Below are 15,420 nucleotides of genomic sequence, written 5' to 3'. Positions count from 1 at the left end.
CGACTTTTTCATCGACTGGAGTACACAGGTCTATCATTACCGACTGCATCTTTCGCCGTATATTCATTTTTTTATTCATTAATTTCTTTGAATCGATAAACTAATTAATTCCCCGCTTGAAATCACTGGTACATTATATAGTGCTTATAATAATATCTTCAATCGCTTAACCTAACTCTTCTACCACCTCTCCTCTCTCTCTCTCTCTCTCTCTCTCTCTCTCTCTCTCTCTCTCTCTCTCTGAATCTCTTTCTCTCCCTCTTTCTCTCTCTCTCTCTCCCCCTCTCTTTCTCTCTCTCTTTCATTCTTTCTCCCTCTCTCTTTCTCTCTTCAACTATCTGCCTGTCTATAATCTATCTATCTATTAATCTATCGCTCCACTTTCAACCTACCAACCTACCTACCAACTTCTCTCTCTCTCTCTCTCTCTCTCTCTCTCTCTCTTATATATATATTATATATATATATTATATATATATATATATATATATATATATATATATATATGTGTGTGTGTGTGTGTGTGTGTGTGTGTGTTTGTTTGTGTGTATGTGTGTGTGTATCTCTCTTTTTCTTTATCTGTCTTGTTAAGATTTATGTAAATAAATTTGCAAAATGGGCAACTGTCAACAATTTTACCAAGAAAATGTATTTCACCCCTAAACGAATGAAACAGGTAGGCTTCCAACCCACTTGAAATAAAATGTAAAGTTCATTGAAAATTCGTATTATTGAACGCTAGTCGGTCGACATCTCCAACAATACTGCACCCCTCCACCCCTCTTTTACACACATCCTATTTATACCTCACCTCTTTGGGTTTAGATGAGGTAGAGCTGGCATGAGATGAGGCATCGCTCCTCGGGCTCATCCTCTCCCTCTCCTCCTTTTTGACGCCTTCCTTGAGAGCTTGTTTCTCTCTTGGAGACATGTCTCCGTTGGCTGGACTTGTGTTATCCTGATGTAGGTCAAGGGTCGAAATCAAAGTCAAGGTCGCGACATGGAGAGGACACCGCGTCACACAATGTGATGTTGTATTGGATGTTGTAGTTGCATGTGCAGGGTAAAACAATGGGCGTGTCAGTGAGAAAAGGGTTAATAAGAACACGTTATTTGTTAATTCTAAAATTTAAAAAAAATTAAAGTGCTCATGAAAATAATGATTATAATAATTGTGAAAAACAAACTTAATTTATTTAAAAAATAGAACGAAATAAACAAAACGAACTTTTGATAAAAATTTGAAAAGAACATATTTGCAATCCAGGTGAATGGTACTACTAATGTACGAATCACTGATAACTCATTGAGGTTTTGTCGGAAAAGAAAATAAACATTTCCATTTTCAAAAAATGTTAAGTAACAACTTAGGAGCAGGCACTTAGTGTAGGATAAAAATACGAAACGTTGTGTAATAATCTAGAAAAATACAAGAAAATATCATCCCAAAAATCAGCCTACTTCCCCGGGCGAGGGAGGTTGATATTTTGGATAGAATTTTTCTTGCTTTTGTCTTTCTTATTTGTCTAGCAATTGTTTCATACGCACATATTCGGCTTTTTTTTTTTTAACAGATCAATACACGAGTTATCAAATTAATGTGTGTTGTGACACTGCTGAGTAATAAAACAAATGTGCTTCACACAACGAGGGACAAAACAATGGCTGACAGCAACTGTACGTATCAGATTCATGTCACTCTTCTAATTACCATTTTATATACGACATGTGCCTTCACTTGGATTAATGCAAATAAATTTCACATCGGATTGTATGGATTGAATCCAATCCCTAATCAATCAATGGATCAAAATGATGAGATTTCAAAAGGTTAAATTACTAACGAAAAAACATCGGACGGAAAACGACTGGACGCATTTTTATTTTCAACTTGTCTTTAGTATAAATACGATCCCAGGCTTCAGGCAGCCCCAATCGCTCTCTACTTTTTCATTCAGATGCTAGATTGACACCCTGGAAAATGGGGCGGACGCTTGGTTTTCTTGTTTGTTTATTGTTTTTGTTTTTGTTTTTTTGTGCGTATTTTTTTTTTCGTTTTATTTTCACAATTTTTTATATTTAATGAAACAAAAAAAAACGTGTATATCAAACAGCACCTTTGTGACATAAAGCAGATCTACCACTTCAAAACAGTATCATGTCAGGGCGATTTCGATGCTAAAAATAGAACAATAGTGTAAATAAAAATTAAAAAAAGAATTTCATTAGAAAATAAATAGATGTTATGGACAAGATTTTGCGTTGGTTTGAGAGACCATAACAATTTGGGTTATTAGACCTACTACTAGGTACACGCCGATTTTTTTCGGGTAATCTAGTTCATCCCGACATAATGCCGTTTCAGGGAGATCATTATAAGTACCAAACTGAACAGAAATAGAAGGGAGACTACTCACATCAACAACCAGATCCTGGTCACTCTTCTCGCCGTCACTTTCCTGGAACAGATGACAAACACCAATATGAAGGAGTTGAGAATTTATAGAAAATGTGAATGACGGTGATAATAATTATAAATTACATACATGTTTAAATTTTCAGTGACATTTTCAAACCTAATTTTATTAATTTTTTTTTTTTTTTCGCCGGCTTCTCAACATGCATTCAATTCTTTAGTAAAAATGAGAAGCACCTTCTCTAACACAGACTGTAATAATATGTACTACTCATTTTAGCTGTCAGTCGATTCATGGAGGTAGGGGAGGGGGGGGGGGGGGAGTAGGAGGAGGAGGAAGGGGTAGGATAAGAAGGCGGAAGAAAGAAAAACAAGGAAAAGAGGAGGAGGGGGAGGAAGAGGAGGACCAGGTGGAAGAAGAGAAGAGAAGGAAGGTTTTTTTAAAAAAATATATCAAATTATCCAATCGACATAGCCAATGAGAAGCCTTCTTCCCTATCAAATAATTTCCCTTGTTATTATTATGCAAAAATGACCATGGCACTTAACAATCCCAGCGTTTCTTTTCAATATAGCCGGCAGTTTGCTTTGAACACCGTTGTGACTTCTTGCCATTACAGTTCAAATAAAACCACGATCCATTAACCAAGTCATGCATATCATTAACATAGCATTACTTTTACCTCCTCAACACACTCTCACCCACACACACACACTCTCACTCACACACACACACACACACACACACACACACAAACACAAACACGGCAAGGAAATTCAAATGACTTGGGCTTATTTAATCAAGAGGTATAACCTTTGGTTCGATATATCGGAGGATTAAAATAACGAACACATGTCGATAATATTATAAGGTTGTCGAATCCAAATCCGTCGTCGTCCCCCCCCCCCCCCCCCCCCCACTCCTCCTCCCTTCCTTCTGCCCGATAAAAAAACAGGTGGGGGAGTGAAAGAGAGAGAGAGAGAGAGAGAGAGAGAGAGAGAGAGAGAGAGAGAGAGAGAGAGAGAGAGAGAGAGAGAGAGAGAGAGAGAAGGGAGAGAGAAAAAGGGAAAGGAAGAGTCGAAGAAAGATTTCTGTTTTTATCACGAAACTACGAATGATTCAAGATCGTTGACAGGTCTGACGATACGCTTAACAAATTCGTCATGATGGATTTCACCTAGTTCTTTACATGATTTTTTTTTAAAGGGGAATTCGGAACAAACAATAAAAAATATTTTAAAAAAGAATCTAAATTTTTTTTTTTTTTAAATCGTTCTAAACACGACACCAATTTAGAGGACGACGAAGGCTGTAACAATTAGATCTAGTTCAGTGATAAACTGGCTGGGTTGGCGGAAGGCCCTGGTCATAAAATCACCATAACAATCAAGATCCAAACTCCATCACACTATAATGTAGTACGGCAATGGTTATCGTACATTTTTTTAAAAAAAGAAGAAAGAAATGATGGAAAAGAAAAAAGAAAAGAAAAGAAGAGCTTGAACAACACGTTATGAAGGGTGGAGGGTGGGGGGGGGGGGGGGGGGGGGGTAGAAACTCTTCAACACGTCACAGTATAGGTCTTGAAAGATTATATCTCAGGTTCGGGTCTAGGGGTAGCGTGGCTCAGCGGTACGGTCTTTGCTTCGAACTCGTAAGGTACCGAGTTCGATAACCCGCCGCTATGTGGCCTTGAGCAAGTCACCTTGCTCAATTTGCGGCGCGGCACTGCGGCTGACGCCTGGGTTATTCCATTCTCCCTTGGAATAGGTCCTAGAGAAAAATTCTCCCTATGGGAATTTTATTTTTTTATTTTTTTATTTTATTGCCTAGTTAGGAGTCGATCTTAATCTGTCAGTAAAATATGAAGTGAACGTTAAGTATTGACAGTTATGACAGAATCGACAAGCACCGATGAAAATGACACTCACCCCTCCCTTATCCTCCCTTCTCTTCTTGGACTGCTCTGGAACTGATTCTGGGGTCCGACTTCTGTGAGGGAATTTGTCTCGGTCCAATGGCGATGGAGATCTCCTCTGGATAAGACGAAATAAAAATAATAATAATAATAATAATAATAATAATAATAATAATAATAATAATAATAATAATAATAATAATAATAATAATAATAATAATAATAATAAAAATATAATGATAATAATGATGAGGAGGAGGAGGAGGTGGAGGAGGAGGAGAAGAAAAAGAAGAAGAAGAAGAAGAAGAAGAAGAAGAAGAAGAAGAAGAAGAAGAAGAAGAAGAAGAAGAAGAAGAAGAAGAAGAAGAAGAAGAAGAAGAAGAAGAAGAAGAAGAAGAAGAAGAAGAAGAAGAAGAAGAAGAAGAAGAAGAAGAAGAAGATTCTCCAACAAAAATAATTGAAATTCCATTGAACTGAAGTACCAGCTTCCAAGCTAAGGGATAACAACAAAATATCAAATTACTTGTAACTTTGTTGTCTGTCTGACCATAACACACCACCACAAACATGACACATCTGGAATTGACACTTATATCTTTTATATAAACTCTCAAACCCTTTCAATGCAAGACTGAATTTCGTTCAAATAATTTTTTTTTGCCAATTACACATTTGTCTGCTTTGAAGTGCAGACACATTCATTTCCAACCAGAAAGCAGCAACAGGGAACGCGATCTCCGTGAAGCCCAATGAACCGCAAGCCCCATCGCTGTCATTGCTTTCTTTGTGAAAACAGTAAATTAATGATGTCATTTATACAGACGTGCCAACCAACATAAATAAACCAGTCAAAAACGCTTTTCATATTTCATACAATATTTGGGCTGATTTTCTCATACATATATTTTTAAACCAAAAAAAAATCATATTTTCAACAAATTATGTTATTCCACTAACACAAAGTGCACACTAATAATTCACCGAATTTATGGAGACACAAGCTAGGCTATCCTAAAACTCATGTGACTTCCACCGGTCCTGAAACTAAGGTTCACATCTAGGTGGAAACAATTCAATCAGACCGAGGTGCACATATTAGTAGGTCTAATAGCCAAACTCAATTATGGGCCTGCTTCAACAATTGTAATGGACAATATTTTATGTTGGTTTGAGATGTTTCCATTACTACAATGAGCCCAAAGTAATTTGGGTTATCAGACCTGTAAATAGGTACACGCCCCTCAGACTCTTCCGCTTCTATTATTTTTTTCCCCTTTGTTATAACTACTCACTTTCTTGCATTAAACATATTATTTATTTATTTATTTATTTATTCATCTTCCGGGAATAAAATAAAAGTCAAGCCTCATTCCATTCAGGATCGATCAATAAAGTATATCTCATATCTTATCTTATTTTGGTCCAAATTCCCATGTTATCATATTGGTGGCCAAAAGGCGTATTAAATTATATTAAATTAAAACATGAGAAATCATACTGGTTCACAAGCATGTTTATATAGCAAAATCGGACCCCGCCTGTACAATGAATGGAGGTCATATTTCTGATGGTAATTATAAAATAACTGTGAGGGAGGTTGCTATATTTGGAACGGCCACCAAGAGGGTACTTAGTGGTGATGATATAAATTTGTGCTATGTATAGGCCTGACTAATTATACAGAGAATTAACAACAGCACTGCCAAACACTGGAGAGAAAGAAAAAAAACCCACTCATTTTCATTTTGGCCATTTTAAAACAAATCTCAAAATACAAGCTAATAAACATTATGTCCCATTTGTACAGAGTTCTTAAACCTGAAACTTCAAAGAACCAGAATGAAGTCTTGGGTTTAAAAACTTTGAACAAGTTGGAGATTACGGAGCGCCAGTTTTAAGAATTTTGAACAGATTGGAGATCATGAAGTCGCAGGTTTAAGAATTTTGAACAAGTTGGACACTATCATCGAATCTCAGATTTAAGACTTTTGAACAGACTGGGGATCATGGAGTCTCAGGTTTAGAAAGCTGGACAAATTGGGGGTCACCCTTTATTCATCTGTACCGCCAAGTTTTTTGTTTGTTTTTAAATTGCCAAAATGAAAGAAAAAGGCGTTTTGTCAGTGTAAGGGGCGAGGATATCATGTAGTGTGATGAGAATCAGTGGAAATGTGTGGGTGGGTGCTGGAGATTTGAGGAGAAACATGTAAATTAAATATAATTATCTAACTTGACATCGTTATTTCGATCCGACATGCAAAGGGTTGGGTATTGTGTTGGAGCTATGGAAGAAGGGGGGGGGGGGTATTAAAAAGAGATTAAAAATAAATCGAAGATAACCTGACAGACAGACAGACAGACAGACAGATAGATAGATAGATAGATAGATAGACAGACGGCGTAGGAGGCTTGACATCTATCTTATTCCCGGAGGATGAATAAATAAATAAATGAAAAGAGGGGAAAAACACACACATTAACCCCCCCCCCCCCCCCCCCCCACCCCCGCAAAAAAAAAGAAAGAAAAACAGAAAGTAAAAATGAAAGAATGAAAAAAATCAACACTTACATGTTTGTCTTCATTTGCTGTGGACAGAAAGAAGAAAAAAACAAATGAGTCCTTGACAAAAATATGTATCGAGAGAAATTTGTGGAACTTCTCTTAAAGTCTCCAAAGAGCATTTCACGGCACGCCTCTTCTCTTCCCCCTCCCACCCCACCCCACCCCTCTCCTCCAGTAAAAAAAAAAAGATGGAACAAAATCAGACTTTCACACCATACTAGCATTTTATTTTTTTCACATACACATTTATTCAAGTGCTCATTCGTACCCGAGTCAGGTTTTATAATTCTTTATGACAAAAAAAAAACCAAAAAAACACAAGACATCAAATAATGAATGACTAAGGATAAGGCATCATCCATATTCTCTCCATTGTGTCTGTTTATAGGGGCAGGGCGGCGTTTGTGGCACTAAATTAGGTCATTACAACCTCAGTAAAAAAGAAAGATGATGATAATCTAAATAGATAGAGGAAAAGTTGTAAATCTGAAGTTAAAAGCACCGCAGAAAAAAGCAGGACAAAGTCAAAGGGGACTGATGGTTCAAATAGGTGCCTTACCTTTATCTTCTCCTTTGAGGGCGTTAAGTGCGTGCGGCATGCCGGGGAAAGCACCCTGAGGAAAGCCTAAAAATCCGGACGCACTGGAGACTGGAGGGATAGGGGGTTGGAGTCCTGCTGGGTGGGGGGTCAGGGGGATGGGGGGTGCGTGGGCGTGGGGCAAGTGCTGGCCTTGCATCTGTTGCTGAAGAAAAAAGAAAAAAAAAAAAAACCAACATAATTATGTACTTTTAAAAATGAAACTGGGGAAGATCAAGAAAGAGCAACGTTAAATCAAAATATGTAATTGATTTTGGTGATGAAATCATGAGACATAAAATATTAGCATGTCTGACAGCCGAACACAAATATGGGCTTGATGTATCATTGCTATGATGGAAAATATTTAATTTTGCGTTGCATTGAGAGTATTTCAAGTACAACAAAGAGGCCACAACAATTCTGGCAAATAAGTACACCATCGGTAAAAGAAATATTAAAAAACCAAACTGCATAGCCATACTTGACGTGACGCCGGGATAAACCAACCACCACTATCAAACTGACAAAACATTTTTTTTCCGCACAATTTTTGCCAGAAATATTTCACTTCAAATATTGATCCGACTCCTCAACTTGGCAAAACCTGAGACTTCAAATAAGCAATTTCCCAAGATCAATATCGGAGGAAAATTTCACGGAGAACTCAAAAAGCACGACTCAAAAAGAGCAGGTCTGTAATATGATATGATACTGGTGGTATTACGATTGTTGTATCTTTTATGGTTATCAGTGGTATCAGTTTATTTTTTCGTTCCATATACCATTTTTTTTTTCCACTTTCATGTATGTTGTCATCAAATTGTGTGATTTATTGGCGAAAGCCTAAGATTGAATAAACTTTGAACTTTTGTAATACGATACTTGAGGATTGAAAAACGATCCAAACTAAGCCAGGTCAAAATTCTATCCTTGAAAAGGTGTCAAGTTCGAGGCTTTTACGACCAATGGAGGATCATTTTAATTGATTCTTGTTTGAAGGAATAGTTTTCTGGCCAAAATGAATAATTTTCCTTTATAATGTATTTTGTCTAGAGTACGGTACCGGAAACTGGGTAATCTTATATCTGTATATACCAATAATACAGACTTAGTTATAGTAGTGTCTTATAAATTGATCAGACCTACCATGAACAAAACGCACCCCCCCCCCCCCAAACCACATGTATAAACTCAAAATGCATGATGTTCACCTTTTTCACTTCAAAGTACTTAAGAATTGAAGTAGTTTAATCAGTTTGAATATTCAATATATTCTATATCCATTTCTGAATTTTTAAACAATAATAATAAATTCACTCATCTTTAAGCTCAACTTTTTTAAAAATCAGAATCTAGCGCAAAACTACGAATCCGCCCAATTTGGGCACCCCCCCCCCCCCCCCCCCCCCCCCCCCCAATAAAATCATGAAATACCGATTAAGTCTGTATAAATGGTAGGTCTGGAGTATACACACATAATATACAAGAAAAATAGTATATAATATACATTTCGCATATACTGTACATCATAATAATCATTTCCTACTTTCCCTTTGGCAACGACACGAAATGGTGGAACAAATTGGATTCATAGTAAATGGGAGGCGGTGTAGGAAAAAAGAGAAAGAGAGAAGGGGTTGTTGAGGATAAAAAGGTAGAGAGAGAGAGAGAGAGAGAGAGAGAGAGAGAGAGAGAGAGAGAGAGAGAGAGAGAGAGAGAGAGAGAGAGAGGGTGGGGGAGGGAAAGAGGGGAAGGGAGGAGAGAGGGGGGAGGGGAGAGAGAGGGAGGGAGAGAGAGGGAGGGAGAGAGAGAGAGAGAGAGAGAGAGAGAGAGAGAGAGAGAGAGAGAGAGAGAGAGAGAAAGAGAGGGGGGGGGGGTGAGGCGACATTTGGGTGGAGGAGAGGCGGAAATGTTGGAGAGTGAGCTAAGGGCAGATGATTAGGCAGCTAGCCGCTTCCCCCTCCCTTTATCCGAAAAGACGAGAGTAATTCTAATCACTGAAAGACTCGATGGAACAAAGGCCCCCCGGGGGTGGGGGACAAATTCAATTGAAATTCCATCTTAGCTTGGCCCCTAATACAATCAAGGGGCGGGGGGAAATGATAATAATAATACATCAGACCAATGGAAAGAAATGGAGATAGGAGGGAGTGGGGGGTTGGGGGCGGAATTGATGCTACTACAAGATGGAGAAAGAAAAGTTGGCGGGGGTAGGGGGGGGGGGAGTGGAAGAATGGAGAGATAACCGGATAATAAATATCGATATGGAGGAGAAAGTGAGGATGAAAGACAAGAGAAGGGGGAATAGAGGAAGAAGAAAGAGAGCAGAAGGAAGGAGAAAGAAAATGTGTATACAGTTGCCAAGACTGTGTTAAACATCCATTTGTGTGAAAAACATCTGAAAAAAAAGTGCGAAAAACATGGAGATATAGTGTATTGAGAGTTTTTTTCATAATCTAGTACCATCAACTATTATCAATACAACCTATGAAGTTACCTGCACTGACGTGCATAGGGAAAAGCCGAACACAAATCTGCATGCAGGTCTGATAACCGAAGGCGATTATACGTATGATCTTAATTCAACATTGTTGTAATAGACAATATTTGGCGTTGATATGAGACTATCTCTTCAACCATAACATTTTGGGTTATCAGACCATGTAGGTACACGTCGGGGAAAGCCTATCCTGTCTTGAATCGAATTGAACAAAATAAATAAATAATCAAAATAAACAAAATAAATAAATAAATAAACTTAAATCATCGATCGATTAAGATGGGCTATTACTCGACAAAAAGTCTCAAACTGACAATCTTACAAGAATGAGATTTGAAACTTTTTGACAAGTTGGAGGTCAAGGTCATCTTTTTGAATCAATCGATCGATGTGTGAAGCAAACGTTTTTTCTTTTTTGAGAAAATGTATAAAAGAGTTGGTTTTTCCAATTGGATATTGTGAGAAATCAACGTTTACTTATTTCAGGGGTCCATGTTGGGAACTTTCAAAACCACTGAAAATGTTACGGGCTATTGACGATCGTACCAAACTCTTAAATCCATATGTTTACACCTATTCATAACCAATCATGTAAAAAATGCAACTCACCCCTAATACTGCGTTAAGTTCCTGCATGGTGACTTGTTTGGCCCTCTCAACAGCGGCGGCCACCTGTTGCTGATGCTGCGGAAATAATAGTCGTGGAAAAGGAAGGAGAGGGGGGTCATTAATCAGTTAATATAACCTTGTTTGAACAACAATAACAACAACAATAATAATAATAATAATAATAATAATAATAATAATAATAATAATAATAATAATAATAATAATAATAATAATAATAATAATAATAATAATAATAATAATAATAATAATCACAAACATATTTAATTATAAAACCAGATCAGACTTTCACAGTATACACAAGCTTTTTCATATATAATCCAAATCTCAAGGAACAGGACTCATCCAAAAAAAAAAAAAAAAAAAAAAAAAAAAAAGGGCGGAAAATCTTTCCTTCCATTCTTATGTGTACTTATATAACGTCAATTCAACCCATTGCTTCTCAATGAGTCGGATTGCACCCGCTAAAATCCAACATCGTGCTTCTCAAATGGGCCCAGGTGCGCCCGCTAAGGCTACGGAACAGGTTCGGTGTTTTAAAGCCCATTTAAGAAAGGAGAACACCTTTGGTGTTTTTTAAGCCAGTATTCCAGATGTAGAGGAGAGTGAAAGTGAAAGTGGCTGTTTACCGTTTCGAAAAACTACGATTGTAAGCTGTACTATGATTTTTTGAAGTGAAACGAATTTTTTCACTCAAAATCTACCTGGAACTTGAAAGATGGATTTGATTTTTTTTTTATTCTTTGGTCTTTGAAAGTGCTTTATAGGCGAATCTGTGGCTGAGAATGTTAATTCAGCAGGCGATTTCACAAATATATATGATTATTTAAAGGAAAATACCTAAAAGTAATCAAGCACATTCAAAATTATAATATACTTTATTAATTTTCTCCCAATGTTGGACTTGTCACAAACATGTATGTCACATATCAAATTAATGGGAATTTGTTTCTTTATTTGAAAATACCCTTTTAATAAGGCTTTCATCAATGATACTGACACAGTAAATAATTTTGTGAAATACGGTCAGTTATTCATAAGTTATTTCTCTTGACTTGGTAGTTCACTCTTGAAAGGGAAAAAAAAAATCTTCAGAAGCAATGGATTAAAGCCTTAAGCTTAGCACCTGTATTTCTCAGTTTGGTAACATCTACATTTCTCCGTTTAAAAAAAACATTATTTCCACGATTTAAAACAAAATCAGAATTTTGCCTTAAATTTAAAGAGAGAAAAAAATCGTATCCTACAGATTAAATCGAGATGAGTGGCCGGTTGGAAAAACTAGACATCCTATGAATATATATTATCTCTTGACATTTAATCTGTCTCAGGCGATGGACCTGTACAGCCTTTTCTGCGACATCAATAAGAAGAAAAAAAAAACGAACAACAACAATAACAAAAACAACATTAGCAGAAGCAACAACAAAACAAAAACAACAATATCTTACCTCTTGAGACAAGAACGGGATGACCTGGGCACAAATGGCATTCAATCGTTTGGCGATTTCGGTCTGAAAGGAAAATATAGAAGAAAGAAAAAAGGTGAATAAATAAAAGTCCGATTGGAATAATCCATGAGATTCTCTCTCACTCGGAATGACTTGAGTGCGGCAGTCGCCAATAATCTATTTAAAATAATTAATCAGACATGTTTCTCACTGGCTCAACCCGGTATTATAGAAAATATAAATGGAGTAAATTAACCAGTTAGCTGTCGTACTCTGGAAAGACACGTATTTAAATATTTGGCCAGAAAATTCGTCCAAATATCGATCGGTATCTGATCTTCAAATGTCTAAATACGTGTCTTTCCAGCGTACGGCAGTTAACTGATTAAAGAAAAGAAAAATTGTAACTTACCGTGCTTTAAAATGTATTACCCTAATTCTAATACTTTAAAGTACAATATATAGATATTGTAATTTTATCGTCGAAATAATTTGTATTAAATCAATACTCCTTTTTTTAAATCATAAACATCAGCATACAAAACAAATAATTATAATAATAAACAAAGAAAAACAAAACAAACAAACGAACAAACAAACGAAAAACAAAACCATCGAAATGCCAAAATGATTACTAGATGCCGAGTGACAATTTCAAAATGCCAATTTTCTTGAATAGTTATTTTTTAATTCGACATCATAAATGCCAAACTGGCAACTCCGACGACAAACAAACAGTCTCCACAGTGTGTACTATATGTATGTGTATATGTGTATACAGCACAGTTCCCCAAACAAAACACGGACTACACAAACATCCCCAGGCGTCCTGGCCATACAATATTATAGCCATATGAAATGATGAGTCAATATTGACGATGGCCGTCTGGGCCTTCTGATGCATTCAAATAAAAACTTGGAAAAAGGGAAAAAAGGACGCAACAAAAACAAAATGAAAACCTCCAAGCATACGAAATATCGAGTTGAAATGATCCCACGATTGTCCACATCATTCTATTTAAGCAGAACAAAACATTCAATTTAATCCTTTCAGGGCGAGGCTGAACATATTATTTCAAATATCCATTATTTATACCAAGGAGAGTAAGACCGAGACAACCCATACCCATACATCATCACCCGCAGTACAGCGCCACAAAGGGCAACAGTGCTATTACTAGATCAGGGGGGGGGGGGGGGCCCCAACCCAGATTCCCGGGTGTTAGTGCAAAGCCATCACGACCTTGATCAATGATTGAATCATTACTCAGCAAAATACATCTTTCCATTCATATTTTGAAAGATAAAGGACACTTATTAAATTTTAATCTCAAAGTCTCAATTGTATCTGTTATAATAATATGTTTGTAAGAGTAGAGTTCAGAGCTCAGCAACTAGCTCGCCAATATACGTTTTCGCAGTGTTTGTGAGCTAACCTAAAAAAAAAACACTCAAGAAATCGCGAGAGGGACCCGAGAATACATAATACACTTGAAGGCACTTTTTTGGGGTAGTGAATGGCGTCAACTGTAGATCGTCCCTCTCATGACCAGGTAAAGGTCTAAAAGTAAACTCTCCCATCGCCACGAAAGTGTGTATTCGCTATTACCGTTACATTTCTCTTACTAAAACTTCAACCTGAGACTTCAATTAATTCTTTTTGATAACTTGGGGTTCCTCTTAATTTGAATATGAGTAAAATATCCTGCCCCCCCCCCCCCCCCCCCCCCCCCCGCCCCAAATTTACTACAGAGTTACTTCGACTGACATACGTTGATAAAGCGGTAAAACATGACGTTGGATTAGAATATAACCACACACCGCCTGAAAGGGGTTAGTGTGTGAGGGGAACTTTTGACGATTTTGCGTGACGTTCCATTTTTGGAAAAATTCTTGTTTGCTTTTCCCAAGGTAACAAACAATTAAGTTGTGAATCGTTGCATCTAAAGAAAATCGTATTCATCCTGCACTAACACTTCTTGGTCTAGATGTTTTTGTTTTAAAGGGCTTTTAACGGCACTTGCAACACATTAAGGTCATATCAGAGCCAGTAAAAAGGAGTAAAATGGGATATTAAAAAGTTCTAGAATTACAATTAAAGCACCCAAGAAAAGGTAAGACAAAGGGGAATTGGTTCAAATAAAAAACAGGAGTAGATTCCAAGAGCACACTATCAAAGTACTTAGTTTGAGATCCTAAAAGTCTCATCCAGACACAAGCATAGGTCCCCACTAACAGGAATACACTCAAATGTTTTACAAATCATACATAATATAAAGAAAACATAATACACTGCATAACAGAGATGAATTACAAGGGGAAAAAATCATCTCCCAAAACTAACTATACATTTGACTGTTTCCTTCTCAACCAAGGGCATCCGACAGGGACCAGGACAAAACCAAGTAATCTCATTCCAAGACAAAGACAGAAAGCAAGTTGGAAAACAGCTATAGGGGGATAGAAGACGCAAGTACCTCCCTGCCCACTATGAGAGGGCAGGAACCCCACCCACTTTTTGGTCTAGACTGCGTTCCTCAGGTTTGAGATACCAGCAGCGAGAACTACAACAACACCATGTTTTTTTAAAGGGTTTTACGGCACATTTAGGTTATATCAGCGCCAGTAAAAAGGAAGAAAATGGGATAGTAAAAAGTTCTAGAATTACAATTAAAGCTCCCAAGAAAAAGTAAGACAAAGGGGAAATGAGAACAAATAGGGACCGGATGTAGATTCCAAGAGCACACCACCGTTGTACTTAGTTTGAAATCACCTACAAGTCTCATCCAGACACAAGCACAAAATCCAACAAAGAGGAACACACTCAAATGCTTACATTATACATTCAAAAAAAAAAAAAAATAATACATAACAGAGAGATGATTTACAAGGTAAAAAATATCATCTCCCAAAACAATAACTATGCATTTGACTGTTTCCCTCCCAGCTAGGATTCCAGCCAGTGCCAGGACAAAACCAAGTAATCTCATTCCGAGACAAAGACAGAAAGCATGTTGGAAAACAGATATAAGGGGAAAGAGGACACGGTATGTACCTCCCTGCCCGCTATGGGAGGTCAGGATCCCCACCCAGAACAACACCATCATCAACAACAACAACAAACCATTATCAGATTGGAAATTTTTAAAAAAGAAGGAAAAGAAAAGAACAAAAAAAAAAAAGAAAACAAAACAAACCCAAAATCAAAATACTTTGTCCTAAATATTTTATAAATTAAGACTAAAATAACAATCATGCGATATCAGGTAGCATGATGAACACACATAAAAACTGGACAGGGGAGAAAGAAACTATTATTAAAGAAAACTGTTGCGACGACAGGAATTAATTTCTACTATTATCA

At 37.0% G+C, this 15,420-nt stretch overlaps 1 protein-coding gene across 2 annotated transcripts in view; it reads right to left on the bottom strand.

Moving 5' to 3' along the window:
* LOC144964706 (transducin-like enhancer protein 4) overlaps nucleotides 1-15,420 on the bottom strand; it is a 64,785-nt gene that overhangs the window by 24,944 nt on the left and 24,421 nt on the right. The window contains exons 5-11 of one of the 2 annotated variants that reach the window (XM_078899245.1): nucleotides 12,057-12,119; nucleotides 10,588-10,662; nucleotides 7,458-7,641; nucleotides 6,905-6,921; nucleotides 4,349-4,453; nucleotides 2,418-2,459; nucleotides 812-958 (exon numbers count right to left, since the gene is read on the bottom strand). In XM_078899245.1, coding sequence (XP_078755371.1) covers nucleotides 812-958; nucleotides 2,418-2,459; nucleotides 4,349-4,453; nucleotides 6,905-6,921; nucleotides 7,458-7,641; nucleotides 10,588-10,662; nucleotides 12,057-12,119 — 633 coding nt within the window. The remainder of the gene's footprint in view (nucleotides 1-811; nucleotides 959-2,417; nucleotides 2,460-4,348; nucleotides 4,454-6,904; nucleotides 6,922-7,457; nucleotides 7,642-10,587; nucleotides 10,663-12,056; nucleotides 12,120-15,420) is intronic. The other variant, XM_078899246.1, reaches the window with a different exon arrangement.

Source organism: Berghia stephanieae, chromosome 2 (assembly GCF_034508935.2).
Source record: "Berghia stephanieae isolate SIO BIC M18660-M18661 chromosome 2, UCSD_Bste_1.3, whole genome shotgun sequence".
NCBI lineage: Eukaryota > Metazoa > Mollusca > Gastropoda > Nudibranchia > Aeolidiidae > Berghia > Berghia stephanieae.
Note: the sequence above shows the minus strand (reverse complement) of the source record. Positions and strands in the feature narration are given on the sequence as shown.